Source organism: Mus pahari, chromosome 13, assembly GCF_900095145.1.
Source record: "Mus pahari chromosome 13, PAHARI_EIJ_v1.1, whole genome shotgun sequence".
NCBI lineage: Eukaryota > Metazoa > Chordata > Mammalia > Rodentia > Muridae > Mus > Mus pahari.
In genome coordinates this window covers 88,650,421-88,665,953 of record NC_034602.1, presented here as the reverse complement: position 1 = coordinate 88,665,953, position 15,533 = coordinate 88,650,421, and the positions used below count along the sequence as shown (strand labels likewise).

Here is a 15,533-nt window from a genome sequence, read left to right as displayed (position 1 = left end):
GATGGTTGTGAGCCACCATGTGGTTGCTGGGATTTGAACTCAGGACCTTTGGAAGAGCAGTCAGTGCTCTTAACCACTGAGCCATCTCTCCAGCACCCTACATTGCACTTCTATTGATCATCATAAAGTAGGACTGTGACTCAGCCTCTTCGTGGGTAAAACTTGTGCCATCAGTGTGCCCTCTTGATCCTCTCACTTCCTGTTCCTGCCCCACTCACCCCACCCCTACTCCCCGCCTTTGCCACAGTTATTCCCTGGTCTCTTAGAGCCAAGGTCAGTCCTTGAACACTTCAGGACTTTCTTAGGAATGATCAATAAAGGTGTCGAGGTTATGATGTGGATGTAATGTGCATTAAGACTGGCCTATCAGAACCTACTGTTGAATATAAACTCCAAATTGCAATTTTTTAAAAATAATTTGTTATTTTAGAATGTATACAAATTTAGGCTTTCAGCATGGTGACTGATTCAGCATGTTCCTTTCAGAGTGTCCCCACCCCTCCCCACACACCCAGGGTAGGAACAGATGGGAAACCCATACACAGGAGCCAGGGCATCAGTGGGAACTGGTCAACTCTGTGCCTCCCTGTCCTGTCCTGTCCTGTCCTGTCCTGTCCTGTCCTCCTCTCCCCTCCCCTCCCTTCACCCTTGCTCCCCTCCCCCATCCCCTCCTCTCCCCTCACCTATCCTATCTCATCCTATCTTACTCAATGACATGTAAACGATGGAATGGCGTCTATAGTTTTAGACTGGAACAGTCAGCACTATATGTTGGCATTTTGTCTAGGCTCCGCCCCACGGTTACCTGGCAACAGCCAGGTGTGCCTGACTCACTATAAAAGGGGCTGCTTGCCCTCTTGCTTTGTCCTCTCGCTCCTGGTCCTCTCTTTCCCTATTTGCCTCCCCCCCCCCAATGTGCTCATGGCTGACCTCTACTCCTCTTCTCTCTCTCTCTCTCTCTCTCTCTCTCTCTCTCTCTCTCTCTCTCTCCCCCTGTCTCCCTCTCAGCTCCCCTCCCCATGCCCTGAATAAGCTCTATTCTGAATGCCTTAGCATGGCCTCCGCACACCCGGCTGCACATTCGCCAACATTCCTTCTCTCCGTATCTTTTTATAAAACACAACACTATATGAACATGGCAGGAGGAAGTCCATGAGGCGACCGTAGGACTCTGGCTTCTCTCTCTGTCGTCTCCACTTTCTGAAGTTCAGTTTGCTCAGGCTTCTAGTTCACCCCAGCATTCCCTTTGGCCCGGCTCTAAGGTACACACTGGCTGCACTCAAACGCACCAGAGGCGCGCACACCTTTACCCAGTCACAGGCGCTGGCCACAGGCAGGCTCTCCTCTCCTCCACTAGCTGCTTCCTGTCGTTCCCAGGTCAGAGAGAAATAAATGCAGGCTAAGAGGGAAGAGAGAGGCATGTGGGTCAACAGGCGACCCGATTTCTTTTTGCGGTTCTATTGTGGGCTCACAGTTTGGTCTTTGAACCCCTTTCTCACTAAGTCTCAGCTTTACAGTTACAGACACAGCCAGAGCAAAGCTATCCCTTGAAGTATTTTTGGCTCACTTCTGTGCTTTGGAATGGGGCCCAAATCTTTCCCTCATTCCATTGTTACAGTCAAAAGCCACTGTAAGGAAGCCATCTGGTGAGAGGACTTAAAACCAAAGCCATTGTTCTGACCTGTCAGCGGCACACCTTTGGTTTTGTTTCGTTTTGCTTTTGTGTTAGGCTTAATTGGGAGAGAACTGTGTTCCTAGCCCTTCAGAACGCTCCACTCAGGTCTCCTTAAAATTTTTTTTAATAAGAACTGCTATAATCTTTTTAAAAGAATGAGCATTCCCTGTAAATGACTCCCTACACTTGAAGAGGAAGGGGTGTGTCTTAGGTCTGAGGAGACGCCATCTTGGCTCCATAACTGTTTCCCAGTGAGATGAACTGGGGCGAATATAGTCTAAGCCTTCATGTGAACAGGAAGCACAATGACCTTCTTCCTTCCGTGTTCAGATGGTGTCAATAAGCGAAGAAAAAAGAAAGAAAATTGCTCCTTCAGCTTCCACAGTCTCAACTGGCACTTGAAAGTCTTTCCTAACCCCCGATTGTGTGATTATAAGTAATAAAATATTTTCACTCTTTCCAAAACCCTTATTTTCACACTGGCAAAAATCCTAAAGACCTCTTTGCTGTTCTAGTCAGCTGTAGTTTTTGCAGAACATTGACTTTCAGACAGTTCTGCCTCTCACCCCAGGCTTCTCTTTCCTCCGTCACTTTCAAAGCTAAGCATACATTTCTTCCCTTTACTCAAGAGCTTTGTAGATTCAATTCTTTTTAAGAATTAATTTTTACTGGTTTTTAAAATGATGTGCATGTATGTGTGTGTGTGTGTGTGTGTGTGTGTGTGTGTGTGTGTGTAACAGAGGTTTTGGATTCCCTGGAGTTAGAGTTATAGGTGAGCAACTTGATGTGGGTGTCGGGAAGTGAACTCAGATCCTCTGGAAGACCAGTAAGGCTTTCAACCATTGAGTCATCTCTGTAGGCTCAGATTTAATGTTTCCTTCTCTCTCTCTCCCTCTCTCTCTCTCTCTCTCTCTCTCTCTCTCTCTCTCTCTCTCTCTCTATTTAATGTATATGAGCATCCTGTCGCTGACACACCAGAAAAGGGCATCAGATTACAGATGGTTGTGAGCCACCATGTGGATGCTGGGAAATGAACTCAGGACCTCTGGAAGAGCAGACAGTGCTCTTAACCACGAAGCCAGCTCTCCAGCTCCCAGATTTAATTTTTCATTGTGACAGTGTTGGGTGAGAGTTAAGTAGACTTCTAGCACCACTTGGTAAGCCCAGTAACTCCCAACACCCGAGCCTTCTTTGGGTGAACAGTTAAGGAGAAGAACAGTCACTTAAGGCCTTTCCCATTAGCCAGACAAAGCCACTATCCATGGCGGAAGATCCCGAATCAGAACACCAAGTCCTGAATTCTCATGGCTCAAAAACCATCGGAAAGAGGATGGGCGGTTTTACACACCGGTATCCCGCTCGGCCAGTTTTTATACAGTTTTCAGGGATAGAATACAGTGACAGCCACCAGGCACAATGTGGTTGGCAGAACAGTATGACTTTTAAACTGATTGGTCCTTAGGGAATGAGGTAGCAAGACTACCTTGCAGGTGTCCGATGGTTGGCAGGGTCAGTCCAGAGGGGAGGGGTGTCTACATGCTCCATGACCTCTTTCTTTCAGGAGGGGGAGGGGCCTTCATGTTCTGGGGCCTGGTGGAATTTTTCAAAGGCTCTGAACTGACCTTTTTAATATATCCCAAACTCAAGCTTGCATCCTGCTAAAAGATCTCCTGTTCTGGTGAAAAACTATCCCAGACCATGTTTAGGAGTTGGATGTGGAGAACAGAGACTGTGTGGGGACAATGTGGGGACAAGAGAACTGGAGTGGGCAGTGAGAACAGGTTGGAGTGGCTGGAACTTTCTGGAATGGCATCCTGGTGATGATAATTCACCCAGGCTGTTTTCTCTCTATAAAAATGATGTCTTGGAGTGGGGCAAGGGCCATCAAACCCACCACAAGCACTCGGAGACATTTGAGGACCCCCATAACACCTGTAGAGGCATCTTCTTCTCCCACGTTGGGTGGCTGCTGGTTCGCAAGCATCCAGATGTCATTGAGAAGGGCAAGAAGCTTGATGTCGCTGATCTGTTTGCTCTGTTTGCTGACCCCATGGTCCAGTTCCAGAGAAAGCGAGTGAATGGATATCAAAGGGACCAGAAGAGGGGACAAAGCAGAGGGCTGCAGTCATACCTCAAGCACAGTCCCCCCAAGCTGAGCTCATTCTGAGATTGGCTGTCCATTAATCAAATCCTGACCATGTTTGTTTTGAATTTGAAGTTTCATATGTGGCAGGTTTCCATTAATCCTGGCTTTGTTCCCTCTGACTGGCCTTGCCTGGCTGATTGCATGAAATTTGTCTGCTTCCCATCTCTCCTGCCTGAGCTTCCCTGAGAAGGCAGAAGGAGGGGCCCAGCCTTATAGTGACATGCTTGACACCAACACAGCTGATTCTCTCTCAGCACTCTTACTGCCCCATGGAAATGTGGCATTGGTGGGTAACCGTGTAAAGACGACCTCAAAGCACCCATGTGGGGGCTGGAGAGATGGCTCAGAGGGTAAGAGCACTGACTGCTCTTCCAGAGGTCCTGAGTTCAATTCCCAGCAACCACATGGTGGCTCACAACCATCTGTAATGAGAGCTGGCGCCCTCTTCTGGTGTGTCTGAAGATAGCGACTGTGTACTCAAATAAATAAGAATAAGTAAATCTTTTTTTTTCCCCCAAGCACCCATGTGTCAGCCAAGTGTGTTTAGTTGACTGCCATTTGCAAGGCAAAACAAGTTTCAACAAGCACATGAAGAAAGGCTGCCTATCATGGAGTCTGGGGTCAGCAAGAGAAAAGCATCCTTCACCTTCTAGCCAGGCACCTTCATGCTTCCATATGCCACATTCATATTAGTCAGGGTCTGCAACGGTGGACACTCCAAGTGCATTTATAAACAGGCTTGTTGTTCCTAAAGCAATGGATTTGTGTGTGATAAGAACAACCTTGGGGGCCATATCTTGCTCAGGGCTTTCTTTGCAATAGAATGGGGACTTTGTGGCTATTCAAGACCATCTCAGACAGGCTGGAGTCAGCTGGGGACCTTTCAGTCCAGAATCTGTTCAGGCTGAAACTGGGAATAGATGCTTGCCTTTGGCCAACCCCAAAATCCTTGCATGAAAGGAAGTGTGCTGCAGACTGTCCTTCTGAGGGAGGGGTGGAAAATTACTCCGAGGAAACTGCCCTCATCCAGCCATGTTCCCACTGACCAGTGAACAGATCACCAGTGTCTCCATTTCATCATAAAAATAGGGTAGCAGCGATATTCCACACAGCTTTGGGAAGATACCTTGCAAGTAGAAGTATGGCTGGCATATAGCCAGAGCCCGTGCACGTAAGTCACGGTGTCATCTACAGGTAGCTGCTGGCTGTGATGCAGAAATGTGTTTTCTTCTCTGCTTCCATTGTCTCTGCTCTTCAGGGTAAACATGCCCAGTGCCACGAGGCTAAAGACTTAGAGCAGAAAATAACACAGTGTTTTCTCTGTTAGCAGTGATGCGGTTTTCTGATTTTGAGTTTTTACCATACAAGTAAATATTAAAAGTCATGGGACCGGAGATACAGCTTTGTGGGACATATGTACCCATCAAAAACTGCCAAGAAAGAAAATGGGGAGGGAAGAGAGGGAGAGAGGGAGGGAGGGAGAGAGAGAGAGAGAGAGAGAGAGAGAGAGAGAGAGAGAGAGAGAGAGAGAGAGATCATCATAGGGGAGCAGAATCACCCGCAGTCCTAACACACAAACACTGCCGCTGTTAATATCATACTGTCTTCATGTTTAGACAGAGATTTGATGCATTTAGTGCGATGGCAGTCATGATGCACATGTGATTTTATGTCTTGCCGTTAACCTCAGATTATATTATACACACTGTTGTCAAAGCCTTTGGGCCAATCCTTCAGTCAAGTGTGTCATAGTTGATTTAACCAATGCTGTTAGATATGTATGTCACTTCCAGTTCTGTGATATAAATGATGTCACTATACAATTTGTCATGCTTTGGGACAATCAACCCTCGGATTGATGTCAAGAGCCTGGATGAGAAGGCAAAGGCCCTTCTGTTTTATTAACAAGATGGAGATGATATAATAGCAGTCTGAATTTCTTAGCCCTCTCTCATCTTGTCCCTTAAAAATGTTGGAATATGATTCATTATGTGTGTTCTGGCAGTACACATGTCCCAAGGCTATTTCTAAATGTAAACCGAAGAACAAAGACTATTTTGTCAAGTTCCTTGAATCATTATCTGGGAACATCTCTTTCATCACCGGACCAGTGACCACCAAAGGGGCCCAGCTATGAGGAACCACCCACTCGGATCGTCTTTGCACGGGGACTCCTTGAGCTTCTGCTGGAACCAGTGCTGTGAGGATGGCCTTAAATATTAGCCTCTGTCTCCCCAGATGTAGAGAAGGGCAGGGAACCTACAGATAGTGAGAAAGAAGCTGTGATACAGGGCAAGCTCCGAGAAAGCAGCGGACCAGCTCCTAACTCTCACTGCAAGGGAGAGGAAGGGTGGGTGTGACTGAGGGTCTCACAGAAGGCGCTGGAAGTGGTCAGGATAAGGACACGTAAGCCAGAAAGGTTTTTAAGCTGTCAAAGGCACCATCATGGACTATTGGAACATGCACACACAGTGCAGCCTATGAGGAAAGTAATACGTAGATATGAATAGCAAACGGGAGCCTGAAGTCCCCCAGGCTCTGATTATTTGCTCGGTGTTCTTTCCATCATGCCTGACTGTTTGAAAGACACAAAAACACTGTGGGCAAGCACTCTTGTCTTCCAGTAATTAGCCACCTGAGAGAGCACAGGGATCCATGATCCCAAATAAGCCTTAGAGTCACTGAACTAAATGGACATCCAAGACCCCCAACATCATGCTGAAGTTTGAATTCTGTCATGTTCGTGGAACTGGTTTTCCCAGTCATGCCAGGCAGGCAGGCAGGCCATGTGAACTAGACGGGTTCCTTACAGGAATCGGGAATCAAAGTCATTGTGTGTGAGCTACAGGGGAGGACCTGGCCCTGTCGCATCAGCTCTCAGCTCTCCTTATCCAGGGCTGAGTGTCAGGCTTCCTGGCCGGCACAGGAATGACTATGGTCCAGAGCCTTTCCGAGGACGTCCCTTACAGAGCTGCTTCCCTGCTGAACTGCTTCTGTTCTGTTCTCTGAGACAGTAGTCCCTGTCCCACAATGGAACATTCTGTCTCTGCCCCCTTTTCACTGCCCCCAGGGTGTGAGATCCATCCAGCTAAGGACCTGTTGGAGATGTTCCCGGGTGTGACTGAGACAGAGGACCCGAAGGACCCGCTTCTGTCTACTAACACAGAGTCTGCAGTTCAGTGACAGCCAGACCTCTGCTTAACCATCCTAAACAACAGCCCAGCAAAGCCAAGCATCCTGCCTAATGGAGGAAGACAGGATCCTTAAGAGTATCAGGAAAGCATCAGAGCCCAGGCTGTAGGGTCATTATCCTCTCTAAAAGGCCAGGTACCAAGGCTCTAAAACAAGTAGTCAAGCATGACTGGCATCCAGCGGGGAGTGACAAAGTCAGGTAGCAGTGGGGGAAGAGGGACACAGAGAGACTACTTGGACCTCAGAAGGCACACCTTGTGTCTGAGCAGACTGCAGGGCCACAAGGACCTTCTGGGGCTTCTGTGACATGCTTGGGTTCCTAAGGGCTTAGAATTCCCAGCTCAGGTGTCTGGGGCCCAGTCTAGAGCCTGCAATGGTGTCTGTCAGGCGTGAAGGGTGGTCTGGTGGTAGCATGCTTGCTCAAGGCTGGATAGACACGCAGAGGACAGAGCTAGATGTGATGCAGGGCCGACTATGAGCTCCACCTATCCTCTTGGCCGGAGTGCTACCAGTGTTGGGGTTACCCTAGAAGTGAGTCATGCATAAGGCTGAGATAGGCCTTCCATTTAGACTGTGTGTTTAGCTTAAATAAGAAGGGAGTTTATTTCTCCTACAATTAAAGGCAGTCTGGCAACACATTACTGTAGTCCTGGAGCTCTGGACTTGATAGAGAGCAGGGACCGGGCTGGGCGGGGGCAGGGGTGGGGCAGGGGCGGGGGCAGGGGCGAGATTGATTTTAGAAACAGGTTTGCAAGGAGGCGAGAAAGGACACAGCACCAGGTCTGAAAAACCTGGGTCCTTTCCTTTCAGCTCAACAGCATTTGCCATGTGGCATCTGTGGTTCCATGTGACGTTTGCTCTCTGTGACTTAACGTTCCATGCTGTCTACTGAGCTCCAACCAGAAGTTGTTTGGTGGAGGTCAAGAAGCACACTCCTGAGTTTTCTCAGAACACATAGGCCCTATCCACTCTACTCTTGTCGACCATCTCTACCCTCAAGCGAAAGGGGAAACACACGCTCCTGGCAAATACATTGTGCCCTTGAATAAGATCCTGATTTGTTTTCTTTGTAAAGATTATTTAAAGAGAAAAGAAAAAGAACAGTTTAAAGGATGAGATTATTGCTCAGTGGGGGAGAGTGTCTACTCTGCAAGCATGAGGACATGAGTTCAAATCTCCAGCACCCATGTGAAAAGCCAGGTGTGGCTGCACATGTCTGCGGTGCAGCATTGGGGGAGGGGGAGCAGGGACAGATGGCTCCTAGGAACTTACTGGCTACTTTGCCAAAGTGTCCAGCTTCCAATTCAATGTGAGACTTTGTCTCAGGCATCAAGACAGAGAACACTAGAGGAAAACACTTGATGCCCTGCTCTAGCCTCTGCAGGAGAGTGCATGGGTGCACTCATGCACATACATGCACACACACACATATGCACACATACAACGTACAAACACATGCACACACACACATATATACACATATGCATACACATACATGCACTATCATACATTTGTGCACACACATACACACATATATACATATACACATATACATACATGCACATGCACACACATATACATACACATCTACACAATGCACATGCACACATACATACACACATGTACACACATACACACATGTACACACAATGCACATGCACACACATATATATATATATACACATATACACACATATACACACATATGCACACATACACACATATACACACATACACACATATACACATACACACATACACACACATATACACACACACACATACACACACATACATTCACAAAGGTGGTCTCATACAATCCTACCCCACACATGCATAACATCCCTGTTATCAGTATCTTTCAGCAATGGAATGCTTGCCCTAACTGATAAATGTAGACTGACCATCACTCTCAGAAGCCATAGCTCACATAAGGGCTTAGTCTTGGTGTTGTATTCTATGGGTTTGGTCACATGTACATTACAAGGTCACATATTCAGAATCATCAGAGTATCTCACTACCCCAACAGCCCTGTGTGCTCTCCCTCATCGCTCATATCCCCACAGCACCTCCAACATGCATCTCATGCCTCTGTAGTTCAGTCTGTCACACCACTGGACTCCCACGGGACGCCATCTTTTCAGGTCACCTTCCTTGAGGGAGCAATGTACATTTAGATTTCCTTCACATCCTCTCACCACTGGGCAGCTCAATGCGTGTTAGCACTTAAACAGTGATTCACACACTGCTCTGCGTGTGCCTCAGTTTACCTAGCTATTCACCAAAGGACATCTTGATGGCAATTATTAGTAAATTATTAATATCCACATGTAGGGTATTTCTGTGAACATAAGTTTTAGACCCATTTGAGTAAATGCCAAGAAACACTATGGCTGTGTTATGCGGTAAGGCAATATTTAGTTTGAGGAAAAAAAAATTGCCAAGCAGTCTTCCTGAGTGTCTGCATCATCATTCTATGCTCCTGCAGGCTGCGGGTGAGAGCCTCTGCTGTCCCACATCCTCGCCAGCATCTGATATTGTCACAGTTCCGGACTGAGCCTCTCTGATGCGTAGCACCTCACTATCATGTGATATGCCTTTACCTGATGGCCTCTTCCCATGTGCTAATTCTCCACCAGTGAGCCTTTCTTAATGAGATGTATGCAGATGGTTGGCACCTTTTTACTGGTCTGTATTTTTCTTTTAAAAGGTACTTATTTTTTGCTTCATTCTTATTGGTCTTTTAGCTTTGTTGGTCTTTTAGCTTTGTTGGTCTTATTGCCTCTGTGTGTGTGTGTGTGTACCACATGTGTGCAGTGCCTGTGGAAACCAGACGAGGCATCGATCCCGGAGTTACAGATAGTTGTGAGCTGCCATATGGGTGCTGGGAACTGAACCCAAGTTCCCTGCAAGAGCTCTTGGCCTCTGAGCCATCTCTCCAGCCTCTGCCTATACTCTTAATCTTAGGTTTTCAGAGTTCTTTGTATATTTTGAAAATCAGTTCTTTATCAGGTAAGTCTTTTGTAACTATTTCCCCCAGTGTCTTTGGTAGAGGAGGACATATCAGGGACAATATCAGTTCTCTCTCTCTCTCTGAGATTATGTTTGGGGTTACATCTAAAATTCACCCATCAAATCCAAGGTTATTTGGGTTCAATCCTTTGCCGTTTTCAAATACTTTGACTGTTCTGTATTTTATCTTCATGTCTGTGGCTAAATTCAGATTTTAATATGAATATGTCTAGCTACTGTAGGACTCTGTAGAAAAGACTGCGCACGTGTTCTATTTTATTGCTTTAGCTCTTCTGTTGTACTCAGCTGACTATTTTTGTGGGTGTATTTTTGGACTACATTCTGTTCCATTGATCTGTTAGTCTGTTCCCCCAGTACCGTACTAGCGTGATTACTGTAGATATACAGTTCATCTTGGAGCCAGATAGTTTTACTCCTTCACTTTGTCCTTCTCCTTCAATGTGGGGTTGGCTATTCTGTTTTTCTCCCATGGACCAGCTATAGGATCATTTTGACAAGTGAGGCTTTTGGTTAGAATTACAGTGACCCTGGGTCAAACCAGGAAGAGCCGGTTGTCTTAATACTGAACCTTCACACGCATAGAAGTGAGAGGAGTCTTCATTTATTTAACTAACTCTTGGATTTCTCTCATCAGAGTCTTGTAGTTTCCCTCACACGGGGTGTGTGTGTGTGTGTGTGCAGACAGTCAAGAATCTAGAGAAGCCAGAGGTCTTGAATCCCCCTGGAATTGTTGTTGCAGACAGTCGTGAAGCCACCTACTGTGTGTACCAGGAACCATGATCAGAAAGCACTCTTAACTGGTGAGCCATCTCTCTAGCATGCCTGCCTGCCTGCCTGCCTGCCTGCCTGTCTGTCTGTCTGTCTCTTGAGACAGGGCCTTGCTGTGGCCCAGGTGGCCCAGAGCTTATGATCCTACTGCCTCAGCTTCCAGAATGCTGGGACTAAAGGCAGACACCACTGTATCTGCTCTCCTTTTATGATTTTAATATTTTATGATTTTAATATTTTATTATTGCAGTGTCTTTTCTTTCTTTGATTAGCAGGTCAGTTACACTTAAACAAAAAAATTTTAGTGGTTTCCCTAAAGTTTATAAAGGAGAAGTAACCCGAGTTCACTTTGAAGTAATTCTGTGTCACCTCACGCCCGATGTTCCGTATTTAGTCAGAACTTTGACTTGCCCTCTTGTCCCTAATGTCAAGGCTCTTGGTCACTTCTCTCATACAAGCAGGGGCTCTGCATACACATAAACGTACAGTTGTATAGCGACACATGAGATGAGAATTCACAAGTAGACATACTTCTGCTCTTATGACTTTAGACATCCTGCTAGACCAATGAAGGACAAGAAATTCAGGGTTTCTTTTATAGTTGTCAGTCCTTCCCTAATGCTTTTCATTTCATTTGCAAACCGTGTTTCTGACCCCTATGGTTCTCTCTCTCTCTCTCTCTCTCTCTCTCTCTCTCTCTCTCTCTCTCTTTCTCTCTCTCTCTCTTTCTGACTTCTTTTCATGTCCTGTGAAAAGCAGGCACATGCAACTCACACCCTCAGTTTTCTTTGCCTGAGATTATGTGTGTGTGTGTGTGTGTGTGTGTGTGTGTGTGTGTGTGTATATATATATATATATATATATATATATATATATATATATATATTATATTCACTTTTCAAGGATAGTTCTAGTTAATGTTTTCTGCTCAAAACTGTAATTACTTCAGTCTACTCTCTTCTTGTTTGCTCCGTGAGGTCTTTATCGTCCCTCCTGTACAGGTAAAGATGTTTTTATTCTTGCCTTCTGGCTTGCTGCAGTATTTATTTTTCTGTAGTTTTGATTTCTTCTGCCAGCCTGTGTATAGGATTATTTATTCCCGCCTGCCTGCCTGCCTTCTCCCCACCCCCATCTACCCTGCTTAGGATTCTCTGAGCTTCCTGGGAATTCTGTCATCACTGTTTCAAATAGCTCTCCTGCCTCTTTCTTCTCTTCGGTTGCTCTCCTCCCCCCTGCAGCTTGTTACAGCGTGTACGGTTGATTCATAGCTCTTGGAGACTCTCTCCCCAGCTGTGTCTACAAATACTAGAAAGCCCATCAAAGATCTTCCTTCCTGCTACGCTATCATTTCCAGTGTCTGTGAGCCCTTAAGCCGTGATCATGATTTCTGACTTTCCAGGTATACTTGCCCTGTGTTCTTGCCCGATGCCTGTTTTATGCAACAGAGCATCGAGCCGTTGACTTGGTTGCTTTAAATTCCCTCCGACATCTCTGCTGCGGCTCCTGATGCTTGACCTGCCTCTTCACACTGCTCGCTTTCAGAATGCCCGGCGCTTTTTCTCTTGCCCTCTAGACGCCGTGACCTACATACAGGTAGAATGTAGGCCTGGCTCTTGGTAGTGTGGAACTGAGGAGTCCGGGAGGAGAGGGGAGCCTTCTGTAATTCCGTGACTAGGCCTTTGTCTTAGTGTAACCACGCCCTTGGATTGTGAATGTCATAAGTGGTCCTTGTTTTTTAGGTCCTCCTTTCCAACAAGGCAGATAGAATGACCTAGAGTTAGGCGGTCCTCCCTCACGTACAGGAAGCTCTATCTAGCTTCCGCTGGACGCTTTCCTTCACCTCTGCTAACTAGTCTCTGATAAAGCCCCAGCGTGCCCCTAGTTTTGCCTCAAGGTGGACATTGTCAAAGAACAGAATGGACTGGTGTATTGAAAGATGGCTCCCCCATAGAGACTGAAGCAGGAAGTGCAGGTCCAACAAGGGTCTGCCCAACTCCTCTGCATTTGTAGTATAGCTTTCAGCTTATTGTTTTTGTGGGACTCCTGAGTGTGGGGGCCAGTGGGTCTCTGATTCGTGTGCCTTCTCTTGGGCTCTTTTCCAACTGTTGGTTTTCCTTGCCCAACTTTCATGTGATGGTTTTTGTCTCATGTTTGGTTGTTAGCTCTTAGAAGCCTGTTCTCAATGAGAGAGAGAGAGAGAGAGAGAGAGAGAGAGAGAGAGAGAGAGAGAGAGAGAGAGAGAGAGAGAGAGAGAAGGTGAATAGATCTGGAAGGGGAAGGGGGGAGGAACTGAGAGGAGCAGAGGGGGAGGGGGAGCTGTAATCAAGGATTTGTCCTATAAGAAGACAATCTATTTTCAGTGAAAGGGAAAAATGCCCCCCTCTACCTTCTTCTGCGTACAAGTAGATTGTCACAGAGCATCAGGGTGACTTGTGACTAGGTCACTTGGGAGTGTCAGCTCCCACATATGTGTCCCTCTATCTCACAGAAACTCATCAGGAGAGTCACGGTTCTCCTGTATCAGCACCGGAACTTGTAGAGGACCGTCAGAAGACATATTCTCAGTGGTCTAAAAAACTCTAATCATACACTTATTTTCATTGCTACCATATAACTGTAATTTTGCTACTGAGTGGTGTCTCAGTTCCTAAGAACACTGGAAATATGTGTTTTGCAATGGTTGCGAACCAGGGATTGGGAATCGCTGCTGAGTGTCTTCCCAGTGTTTGGTAGCAGTTGGCCCTGGACCTTATTTCTCTCATGAGGAAGAATTGCTGGATTTTTAGCCTGTTCGGCTTTTCACTTTGAAACTTCACATTTCCCTACACACCGAGTACATCCCCGTGCTTCTGAGCATGGTATACCCAAGGCAGAACAGTCTACCATCAGCACCAACCCATCCTTACTTCCCTAGCTGACCTGAGTTGCCTTCCACTTTGGGGATTTCTACAGGGAGGATGAATCGTCTGGAGATGCATAAGCATCGGCCCTCCTTTCAAGGCCAATTCTGCTGCCTTTGATCTCGATTCTGCATGTTCTCAGTCCATCTACCATGGGTCTTTCCCTAGCAATAGTTAGGCTGATAGACTAGTTCTTATTCAGACATCAGCGGTTTTGAAAGGCTGGACATATTTGAGATTTTGGTGTGTTATTTGTATTTTATGGCAACTGTAGAAATACTCTCCAAAGGAGGCTCAAATAATGACTCAGACACCTAAGTGTGTGCTTGAGACTCAGGGGGAGATGTGAAGACAGGAGATGCTAAACCATGACCATCTCCTAAAGCCTCGTGCCCCTCAGCCACCCTTGGCTTTGCACACTGGCTGTTTCATTTGGGTCTTGGGCTGTTCCTGCCTCAGGGAATCCAAATTTGGCTCAGTTATAGCAGAACCTGGTTCTTTGACGTCCCTTCTGTGAACCTACAGTTTAATAATGGATACCAAGCACCGCGTGGCATTTTTTATCCTCACAATGCTTCCCTCACATGTCCCTTGCGAAGCTCATTATACACTAACATACCAAGCACTCACTGTATCCCAGACACTGCTGAAGAGCCCGGGGACTGAACAGCAGGCGAGAGAGCAACATTTGGGGAACCATTTGGTTTTTCTCTCTAGAGCGTCTCAACTTGGATCTGGGATGCCAGAGGCGGTGTCAGCCCACTGCTGCCCAAGCTTCTCTTCCCTTTTCTTTGTTTGGGCTCTCTCACAGTTCTATCCCTGCAGAAAATCTGTTTGTCCGCTTGTCTCCTCTGCAACTTGCTTGTTTGTGTCCCCCGCCAGTCAGTGACTCCTCCTTTTGCGGCCTTCTCTGCATGGGGCCTTTCCCCTTAATGTCCCAGTGCTTTCTGGGTCATGATGCTTTCTGCCTTTCCAGCTCCTCCCTCAGTAGACTTTTGTCAGATGGAGATCTCTGATCCCCCCCCCCCAAGAGTCTCTCCTCACTTCACCATTTTGCTTTGAGTTAACCTTCCTGAATATCCCTATGAGTTCAGAAACTGTTTTTTCTCCTTAGTCTCATGTCCCCTCTGAGGCAGGCAGGCTGTCTTTGGTTTCCAGCCCTGCATCCAGACTCCCCCACCTCCACCTACTTCAGCCACTGTATCTTCTCCGGGCTCCACAAAGAGCTCACAGAGAATAATAAAGTGGTTCTGTCTCTTTATTTCTCCTGCACCCAGATCCATTTGTCAAAGATGAAAATTCTGAACATCTCAACTCCAAAGACTTAATAAAAACCAACCAAAGTGTGTCCTGTGTCTCATTATTCCTTTCTGTTGAAAGTGGGTGGAAGAGGTTAAACTTCCTTTCCTACTGCTATTCAGCACTTGCTCTTTCAAAGGAGAGTTCAAACATTTTAGAGAAATGGCTGAATTACCTGGGTGCAGGACAGCGGTGATTCAACGCCCAGGTTACAGCCTTGGTACAAAAGCTTCCCCTTAGTGGTTCAAAATTTGAGCAGAAGTCAGTGTGCCAGACAATTCAACAGCTTGTTTTGACCTTTAAGACAGTTCCAAGTCAAAAATGTCACCTTTTGTCTCTCTGTGAGTGTAGGAGGTACTTTCCTACTGGAGCTTTGGGAGAATGTGTGTGTGTGTGTGTGTGTGTGCACATGGTGTGTGTGTGTGCACATGTTATGTATGTGCACACATGGTGTGTGTGCATAGTGTGTGTGTGCATGGTATGTGTCTGTGTGTATGGTATGTGTGTGTATGTGTATGT

General features: G+C 46.5%; 1 protein-coding gene across 1 annotated transcript in view; it reads left to right on the top strand.

Moving 5' to 3' along the window:
- The window catches only part of Scd5 (stearoyl-CoA desaturase 5), a 126,194-nt gene that overhangs the window by 88,406 nt on the left and 22,255 nt on the right, over nucleotides 1-15,533 (top strand). Inside the window, 1 exon segment of the mRNA XM_021210338.1 lies at nucleotides 3,529-3,745. Within this exon segment, the coding sequence (XP_021065997.1) occupies nucleotides 3,529-3,745 (217 nt within the window).